The sequence below is a fragment of the Galeopterus variegatus genome, unplaced genomic scaffold (genome assembly GCF_000696425.1).
Source record: "Galeopterus variegatus unplaced genomic scaffold, G_variegatus-3.0.2 Scaffold2238, whole genome shotgun sequence".
Lineage (NCBI taxonomy): Eukaryota > Metazoa > Chordata > Mammalia > Dermoptera > Cynocephalidae > Galeopterus > Galeopterus variegatus.
Genome location: NW_007728349.1, coordinates 152,911 through 163,478, shown reverse-complemented (window position 1 = coordinate 163,478; position 10,568 = coordinate 152,911). Strand labels below are relative to the sequence as shown.

The 10,568-nt window shown below is 39.8% G+C and overlaps 1 protein-coding gene across 1 annotated transcript; it reads left to right on the top strand.

The window, feature by feature from the left end:
- The first annotated feature begins 407 nt into the window (after positions 1-407).
- On the top strand, positions 408-10,308 carry DEGS1 (delta(4)-desaturase, sphingolipid 1). The gene is made up of 3 exons (XM_008581041.1): positions 408-483; positions 4,402-5,144; positions 9,518-10,308. The coding sequence occupies exons 1-3, from the start codon at positions 408-410 to the stop codon at positions 9,662-9,664; spliced, it is 966 nt and encodes a 321-aa protein (XP_008579263.1). The 3' UTR covers positions 9,665-10,308.
- The last annotated feature ends 260 nt before the right edge of the window (positions 10,309-10,568 follow it).

Here is a 10,568-nt window from a genome sequence, read left to right as displayed (position 1 = left end):
GGCCGGCACGCGGGGCGCGCACGCGTCCGGGGCCGACGGGGGTCCTCGGGCGCGCGTACGCCCCTGTCGCGTTGGCTGCGGGACAAGCCTGGCGCTCAAGCAGGGCGGGTGGACGTTTTTCATCCATCCGTGTTTTGTGGATGGAAAGGCGGAAATGTGGAAGACTTGCCATTTGGCTGCCGGTCCCCAGACTCCTAATTTAGGGCGCGTTACACCAGACTCAGCAGGCCTTAGCTCTGGCGTATTTGGGTAACTATGCCATATAGATTAGTCTCGCCTGACCCAGGTTACTCTTCGTGATGTGCTGGGCATCGTGTTGAGTACGTTCCAGTTTCATCCTCTCCCTCCGGGTAGGTAGTTGGACTAGGTCGGTATGATCCCTGTTTGAGGCGATGAGGTGAGAGCGCATGAGCAGGTGCTGGAGGGATGTCAGGCTTAGATTGCCCCCAGCGCGGAGGCCGTTGCTTCAGCAACTAAAGAGCGGTGAGTTGGTGATGAGGAATTCTTTCTCATACACAGCATTTCCCTAGTTTTTCTCCTCTGTCCATTTGCCCAGTGAGAAAAATAAGCCCCTGATTTCTGCTGGGGTATCTACAGTTAGAAATTTCATGGGTGTTTTTTTGTTTGCTTTTAATAGAGTTGACCGGTAAGGGGATCTTAACCCTTGACTTGATGTTGTCAGCACCACGCTCTCCCAAGAGAGCCAGGACCGGCCCTTACTGATTCAATTTTTAAAATCCATTTTAATGGATCTCCTAATTCCTGTTTGTAAAAACATGAAATTTCTAGGGCCAGGCCCGTGGCTCACTCGGGAGAGTGTGGAGCTGATAACACCAAGGCCACGGGTTCGGATCCCATATAGGATTGGCCGGTTAGCTCACTTGGAGAGAGTGTGGTGCCGACAACACCAAGTCAAGGGTTAAGATCCCCTTACCGGTCATATTAAAAAAAAAAAAAATTGAATCAGTAAATTGGGAGCGTGAGCCTTTGCAGATGCTTATCAAGGGTAGCCCTTTAAGCGAGTTTGGGTTCTCGGTTTCCCTCCCTCCCTCCTTCTCTTTCTTAATTTGTGTATTTCGCAAATCACTTACACATACTTGATATGAGATAGCATATGATACGTTTTATCTATGCTTCATCTACATATTGCGTAGGAATAATCTGGTGTCCACCCTTGTGAAAACCAATTCCTGAATACTGGAAAATCAAGGACGTGCTAAGGCGTTTATTGATGCTTATCTCAACACTGAGCCTTTTTTCCAGAGACTTCTTATCACTGAACCATTTCACTTGGAAAATAAAAGGACTACATATTTCTCAATGAAAATAATACATTTCCCATGCAGGTTTAAATACTGTGCAGTGTTCGGTTTCAGGGGTGGGAGATGGAATAAAACTTTAGGAAAGATAAGAATGTAGAAATTTGTTTAAAGTACACTTAAATGATAAGAGATATTTCTGAAATTTATGTCAGGTTTTGGGGGCTGAAGAAGCATGTTAGAACATGGATATGTTTTTTAACCACAACATCTGTTCATGTTAAAGCTTATTTAAAAGGCATCTGTTTGAAGTCAATGAAAGCTAGGTTTTGGACCCTTCTAGTGAGTCAAATAAATCACAAAAATGCTTTCACAGGGAAACAGTATTTTTATTAACAGCTTTATTGGTACATAATTTACATATCATAAAATTCACCCATTTTAAGTGTTCAATTCAGTGTTTTTTACTCAGAGTTGTGCAACTATCCCACCATCTATTTTTAGAACATTTCATTATCCCCAAAAGAAATTATGAGGGCTGGCCAGTTAGCTCAGTTGGTTAAAGCGTGGTTCTGATAACACCAAGGTCCAAGGTTTGATCCCTGTGCCAGTCACCTGGTGGGGGAAACATGGGACCCATTAGAAGTCCCCCTTATCCTCTGCTCCTGGACACCAGTCCTCGGCAGCCAGTAGTCCACTTTCTGTCTCTGTAGGTTTGCCTATTCTGGACATTTCATATAAATGAAATCATCCTTAGTCTTTTTTGTGACTGCTTTCACTTAGCATATTTTTAAGGTTCATCCTTATTGAAGCATGCGTCTGTACAACATTGCTTTTTATGGCCAAATAATAATCCTTTGTATGGATATAGCACATTTTATTTATTCACCACTTGATAGACATGTGGGTTTCCCCTTTTTGCCTATTATGAATAATACTGCTATAAACATTCATGCCAAGTTATTGTATGGATATATGTTTTCACTTCTCTTGGGTAGATATCCAGGAGTGGAGTTGCTGGATCATTGATAACACCGTGTTTAAACTGCCAAACCGTTTTGCAAAGCAGCTGCACCATTTTATATTCCCACCAGTGTGTGAGAGTTCCAGTTTCTCTCTGTCCTTGTTATTGACTACCTTTTTTATTAGAGCTATCTTAGTGGATGTGAGGCGGTATCTGTGGTTTCACTTTGCGTTGTCCAAATGACTGATGATGTTGAAAATGCTTATTGGCCACCTGCATGGAAAATGTTTATTGACCATTTATGTATCTTTTTTGGAGAAAGGTTTATTTAGATCGTTTGCCCATTTCTTAATTGGATTATTATAGTTGTGTTTTAAGAGTTCTTTATATATTCTGGATACAAACAAGTCCCTTATGAGATGATCTAAAGATATTATCTCCCATTCCATGATTGTCTTTGCACTTTCTTATTTGCAACAGAAAAGTTTTTGATGCAGTCCAAATTATCTATTTTGTTTCTTTTGTCATTTATGCTCTTGGTGTAGTATCTAAGAAACCACGAGCTAACAAAGATTTACTCATATGTTTTCTTATAAAAGTTTTATAGTTTTTTTTTTTTCCCCCTTTTTGTCTTTTTTACTGACCGGCAACGGGATCGCAACCCTCGGTGTCGCGCCCATACCAGGGACCGGCAATGGGATCGCAACCCTCAGTGTTGCGCCCGCGCCGCGCTCAGCCAGTGAGCAGGAACCGGTCACCACATGGGATCCGAACCCTTGGCGGCTCCCGCCGCGCTCCCAAGTGGCGCCACCAGGCCGGCCCAAGTTTTATAGTTTTCTTATATTTAAGTCTAGGATCCATTTTTGAGTTAATTTTTGTGTATGGGATAAAGAAAGGGGTCCAACTTTACTCTCTTGCATGTTGATAAGACTACCGTAGTTCCCCCTTATCTGGGGGGGAATACGTTCCAAGACCCCCAGTGGATGCCTGCAACTGTGGGTAGTACCAAACCCTATATATATACTGTTTTTTCCTATACATACATACCTATGATAAAGCTTAATTTATAAATTAGGCACAGAAAGAGGTAAACCACAATAACTAATAATAAAATAGAACAACTATAACAATATGCCAGCATCATTACTCTTGCACTTTGTGGCCATTGTTAAGTAAAATAAGGGGTTCTGGAACACAAGCACTGCGTACAGTATCACGACAGTTGATCTGATGATTCAGTCTGCTGTTGAGTGACTGACAGCAGGTAGCATCTACAGCATGCATGCACTGGACAAAGGGGTGATTAACGTCCAGCCCTGGAGTCAGACTGCACAAGAGTTCATTACTCAGAATGGTGCACAATTTAAAACTTAGGAATTATTTCTGGGATTTTCTATTTAATATTTTTGGAATGCAGTTGACTGAGGGTAACTGAAACAACAGAAAGCGAAACTGTGGGTAAGGGGGGACTACTGTATTCTTTTCCTGTTTAATTACATTGACATGGGTTGTATTATTTTTTATATACTATCACAGCTTTGTGAAAATTTAGTACAGAATTATTTGGAGTGAGTTGATTTGTCTGAGAGAACTGTGAATATAAGTTTCATGATTTTAGGGTACCTACAAAATGTATATTATGGGGCCAGCCCGTGGCTCACTCGGGAGAGTGCGGTGCTGATAACACCAAGGCCACGGGTTTGGAGCCCATATAGGGATTGGCCGGTTTGCTCACTGGGTGAGCGTGGTGCCGACACCACCAAGTCAAGGGTTAAGATCCCCTTACCGGTCATCTTTTTTTTTTTAAAAAGTGTATATTATGTTCTACCCTTTGTCGATGTGTTAATTTAATCGAATTTTATATAAGGTAAAGATGCTGGAGCTCTGTCTAAACACTGAAATAACATATTTTAATACAAAAGAATGTGGAGCTTCTGGATTTTGAGGCAAATTTTTCCTGCATAAATTCTCAAATCGCTGTGATGTGGTATTTTGTATTTTGCTATTAAAATATGCTTCTTCACTTTAGTAGATAATATTTGATAAAGTCTCTCATAAAGGAAATATTATGATTTGAAGAAGAAAAAAATCTATTTAATGTATTAATTTAATTATGATTGCTGAACTGCTACATCCTTTTCTCTGTTCCTGATTTTTTCTTTTGTTTTTTCTTTACAGCAAAATATCCGGAGATAAAATCTTTAATGAAACCTGATCCTAACTTGATATGGATTATAATTATGATGGTTCTCACCCAGTTGGTTGCATTTTACTTAGTAAAAGACTTGGACTGGAAATGGGTCCTATTTTGGGCCTCTGTCTTTGGCAGCTGCCTTAACCATTCAGTGACTCTGGCTATTCATGAGGTTTCCCACAATAGCGCCTTTGGCCATTGCAGAGCCATGTGGAATCGTTGGTTTGGAATGTTTGCTAATCTTCCTATTGGGATTCCATATTCAATTTCCTTTAAGAGGTATCACATGGATCATCATCGATACCTTGGAGCCGATGGCATTGATGTGGATATTCCTACTGATTTTGAGGGCTGGTTCTTCTGTACCACTTTCAGAAAGTTTATATGGGTTGTTCTTCAGCCTCTCTTTTATGCTTTTCGGCCTCTATTCATCAACCCCAAACCAATTTCTAATCTGGAAATTATTAATATTGTGGCCCAGATCACTTTCAACATTATAATTTACTACTTTTGGGGAATTAAATCTTTAGTCTACATGTTGGCAGCATCCTTACTTGGTCTGGGTTTGCACCCAATTTCTGGACATTTTATAGCTGAACATTACATGTTTTTAAAGGGACATGAAACTTACTCGTATTATGGTCCTCTGAATTTACTTACCTTCAATGTGGGTTATCATAATGAACATCATGACTTCCCCAACATTCCTGGAAAAAGCCTTCCACTGGTAAGTAAAGGATTTGATACATATTCTAATTTCTTTTTTTTTTTTTGATTGGTAAGGGGATTGCAGCCCTCGGCATGGTGTGGTCTGTACCACACTCAGCCAGTGAGCACACCGGCCCTCCCTATATAGGATCTGAACCCGTGGCCTTGGCACTACTAGCGCCGCACTCTCCCGAGTGAGCCATGGGGCCTAATTTGTGATGTAACCAAAATTTGTCTTTCTTTTTTTTTTTTTAAGTGTTTGTTTTGTTTTTGGTGGCTGTCAGGGATGCAAACCCATGACCTTTGTGTTATCAGCACCATGCTCTAACTAACTGAGCTAACTGGCCAGCCCCACCAAATTTGTCTTGACTTGCCCCTTTGAAAAGGGATGTAGGAATGTAGTCAATCTAAACTCAAAAAAAAAAAAAAAAAAAAAAAGCCAAGAATATAAATTCTGTACCTGCCAGCCTCATTTTACGAAGGATTCACTCTCTTGGAACCTTAAGTTTAGTGGTTACACTTAGTGTTTAAAAGGATTGGAGGATCTGCAAAATATACTAATTTGTAAATAATTCAGGAAGAGAAAACTAAATCCCTGTATGAAGTAAGCAGCAGTTCATGTAAACGTCATCACTATTAAACCAAATGGGCTTAGCTAAGGTTTGTGTGTTGGTTTATTATGAAATAAAGATTTCCTATGTAATTGATCTGCAAAATAAGTGAACATCAATTTCCAATACAGTAATTTTCCTGAGGACAGGAACCATCTGTTGCCGTTGATTAGTGTATTGTGTATGTAGGAAATGAAAAGGCATTTGGGGCTGGCCCGTGGCTCACTTGGGAGAGCGTGGTGCTGACAACACCAAGCCAAGGGTCAAGATCCCCTTACCGGTCATCTTTTAAAAAAAAAGAAAGAAGACATTTGATCCTCTTCTTGTCATCCTCTCCAAAATGACTCCTTTCCTAACTTCAGTTGTCTTTCTGGTGAATTCTGTTGATAGCCTTCCCATCCTCAAAATGGGTAGCTTATAATTATGTTACCAAAAAATGTTTCCATAATTCTAAAAAAGGTAATGTGTACGAAATGTAATATTAGTTTTAAAAAAATCTTTTTTAGCTATAATGTAAGGAAACTCTAGCCAGATACTTTATTCTTTCATACTCACCCAATCAAATTTTGTAGATTTTGGGCTGGCCAGTTAGCTCAGTTTGTTAGAGCATAGTGTTATAACATCAAAGTCGAGGGTTTGGATCCCCAATCAAAATAATTTTTGAACAAAATAATTTTTTGAACACCCTTTAAACAAAATAATTTTTTCCAACATAAATCACATACTTGTAACCTGATCAAGCAGCCCTGGAACTGAAAACTTAGTTTTGGTCCGGCGTCACTTGACTCAAGGCCCATGGGCAGCAGTGACTCTTTGTGCCCCACTGTCCCATGCCGTCTTGTCACTCCTTGGTTGCCTAATAGGTGTCCCCAGAGTCGGATGCTCCTCCCTTTCCTTCTTTCTCTCTGATGTGCATCGAGAAGCACCTTGTTTTGTTTTTCTCAGTAACTGCTGGGTGTTTATTGCATAGTTAAATTACAGTAGTTACATTGCACATAGCTATTCTGTGGTTAATAGGTATGCAATAACAAGGTGTTTTTTTTTTTTAAGTTTTACTGAGCTGTAACTCACATTACCCATTTAAAATGTTTTTAATATATTCAGAGTTGTACAGCCATCAATGTAATCAATTTTGGAATGTTTTCATCATAATAACAAGGTTTTTAATATTTTAATTAAAAAAATTTTTTATTAGCTATTTTTACTGAGCGTTGCTCTTCACAAAAGACTTTAAGTATGTATCTTTCCATTTGCTCACAACCTTGTAAAATACATAAACAGACATCCAGGGATTTATTATGTCAATGCTTGAATTGAGCTGGACACATAAGTAATAAATTCCCTAGGTTTTCTAACTCCTAGTATTAAGGAATTTCTTAATTTTTGACTTTGTCTTTAAAAAATGTACAAAGTATAAATTTTTTTTTGTTTTTACTAAGATTGTTAATGTATTTTTGGTCTTATGGAGCATCTTGACTCAAGTGCTTCTTCAGGACCTAAACCAGCTCTGTCATTTTGCTTTTTTGGAAAGAGAGCATCTTTTCTATTCTAGCTATTAAAATAAACTAATCGTTACTGGCTTTGACATAATTCATTGTGGCTTATTGTCCAGGTTTATTTGTATATATGTATGGTCTGTAGATTATCCTTATTTATGAAACAATTTTAGGAAGTATCAAAGGACTGTGATCAAGGGTATTGTCCCTTTGAATGGCTTGGTATCACATCTCTCTGTGTGTTTTGTTTTGGCAGCTGGATGGTATGGGGGTCCATACCCGTGACCTTGGTGTTATAAGGCTGTCTCTGTTTTTTTTTTTTTTTTTAGAACACTCAAGGCCTCTGTTCATGTCTTGAGGGTGTATATTAATCTGCTACTCCACAACCAGGAAGTATTGTCACATTTTCCAAATTGAAGGAATAATTTAAACTTCCATATCTTTTCTTTTCCTTGCTGTCTCTCTTCACCATTTTGGATTCTTTTTTTTTTTTAGAAGAAAACCAATAAAGGGATCTTAACCCTTGACTTGGTGTTGTCAGCACCACGCTTTCCCAAGTGAGCCAACCAGCCTTCCCTATATAGGATCCGAACCTGTGGCCTTGGTGTTATCAGCACCACACTCTCCCAAGTGAGCCACGGGCCGGCCCTTCACCATTTTGGATTCTGCTTTATTTTCCTTGGGATTTATGAGGATAGCTTTTGTACATTCTGATTATTACTACTCAACACCAGCTAGTTTTGCTTGTTAGTCAAACTGGCAGTATTTAAAGATGTTTTCGACTTGAGATGGCAGGATTCCACACTTGATAAATGCTTCATTCCTATCTAATTTACATACCACAACAATTTATTAGTATCCATAAGTTCCTTTATCACAGGGTTCAGGTGTTACCTTTATATTCTACTATGTCATCTGTGCAGTACCTACTTTTATTTTTTATTTTTTTAATTTATTTTTAAATTTATTTTATTTATTGAATCAAAATCGATTATACATATTTTGAGGGTTGAACATTGAGATATGTTGATTAAATCAATATTACTAGAATATATATTGTTACAAATCATAATTATTCTTTTTTTTTTTTTTTTAAAAGATGACCGGTAAGGGGATCTTAACCCTTGACTTGGTGTTGTCAGCACCACGCTCAGCCAGTGAGCGAACCGGCCATCCCTATATGGGATCCGAACCCGGGGCCTTGGTGTTATCAGCACCGCACTCTACCGAGTGAGCCACGGGCCGGCCCCCAAATCATAATTATTCTTTATGCCCCTTGTCCAACCTCTCCCCATCCCCCTCTCCCTCCCCCCTCCCACCATTGATTACCCTAGATTTCTTCTCTCCTCTGAAAGAATAATGGTTTCTCTGTTAACTTGTTGCCTAGATGATCTGTCCAGTGCTGAGAGATGTGATCAGGTCCCCCAATATTATCATAGAGCAGGTGCTTCTGTCACTCTGAAATGGGTTTTGTGGAAAGAGACATCTTCTTTTCTTTGTTTCTGCTGGTGACTTTTCTTGTTGAATGCACTCCAGTGGTTGGCGGACCATCTGCATGGTGGCTGTGGCATTTGGCTGCTTTTGCAGCAACCATGGTTATTGTGGTGGCTGTGGTGGGCCACCCATGTAGAGGTGCTGTTTTTGGCATGCTCCTTGGCACTGGCGGTATGCCTGGTTGTGGGGTGTGTTTGGTCCCCTTCTCCATGCCTCTGGTCCCAGGGCAGGCCCCAAGGTGCTGGCACCATGTGCCTGGTTGTGGGAGAGGGGTCCAGTCACCTTATCCATGTCCTGGGTCCCTGGGTGGGCCCTGAGGTACTGGTGCAGTGTACCTGGTTGTGGGAGGAGGGTCTGGTCCTCTTCTCCATGCCTCGGGTACCCAGGTGGGCCTCAGCAGTACCTACTTTTAAGGTGGCTCAGTTGGCAAGTGTGTGGTGCTGATAATACCAAGGTCCAGGGTTCAATCCCTGTATTAGCCAGCTGCCCCAAAAAAAGGAAAAGCCAGTTAATTGAATTGCATGTATTTGTTGTTAATTTTATATATAGACCAGTCCCTCAGAGCTTGATAGGAGAGAATCAGTAGTCCTAGAGGGTCTAATGTATTCACCTGCTGAAATGCAAACTGCTTTTTGTTCAGAATTTCCTAAGCTGCTAGTGCTTTTTTTTTTTTTTTAAGAGGGAGGTGGGAGAAAGATCTTGTGGTTTCCTTTCTCAGTGTTTGCATCATTCATCTATGACAGGGCCCACTAATACTCATCATTCACCATGCTGTATTTTTTCCCTTCTAGGTGAGGAAAATAGCAGCTGAATACTACGACAGCCTCCCCCACTACAACTCCTGGATAAAAGTACTGTATGACTTTGTGATGGACGATACAGTGAGTCCCTACTCAAGAATGAAGAGGCATCGGAAAGGGCAGGTGGTACTGGAGTAGACACCATTACAGCCTGAGGAAGTCCTCTCTGAAACTTTCAAATAGGTTATAAAGTGGGATTTTTGCATTACTATTAAACTTAAGACCAGTGATGCTTACAAGCTACTCTGGTACAGTTTTAATGTAGGATCTCCATGGTATCAAGAAACTAATCTGGCTTTAAACAGTCAGCCTGTCTCTGCAGTGCTCAGCTTTACTCATGGGAAACGTGTTTGTTGTATTATTGCCGTTGAAGATGTTTTCACCCACGTCTGTCATTTTGTAAGCATATCATAAAAGAAGACTTTTGAAAAGCTATTTCTAGAACATTATTTTCACTATAAAGTTTTGCTTTATTAAAACAGCTAATAAGCTGTGCTACTAATCACAATACATTAGTATTTATTGCATTTTTGTGTCACTATTTTTATACTACATAACATGGTAACCTGGGTACTGAGGGGAACTTTCTTGAAAATTTCACCCGGAAAATAATTTTTAAAAGGCCTGAGTTAAGGTAATATAGTATAAAAGGTTGAGATGGAAATCTTTTCAGTGGAAGGTAATTACTCATTTTTAATTTTTACTGTTGTACATGGACCTAAATTAGACACTGCTGAATCCTGTATAGCCTTACTCATAAATAAAGTACTTACTGAATTTAATCGTGTCCAACATTCAGCTTCCTTTTTCAGGTGCATTGACCCTCACGTTAGAAACAGCTCAACTGATGAAGAGTTTCATGTTATTTCATTGCAATGGAAACTGGTTGTGGTCTGATGGTAGATAGTTGGTCTCAGGTAGCCAGTGTTATACCGTCAGTCCTATGTCACTTGAGTAAATTTAGTGTAATATGGTGATCTATTTTAAAAATACATCAGCTGTATTCAGCTGTATTGCAGTTTCATGCAGCATAAAGCAACAC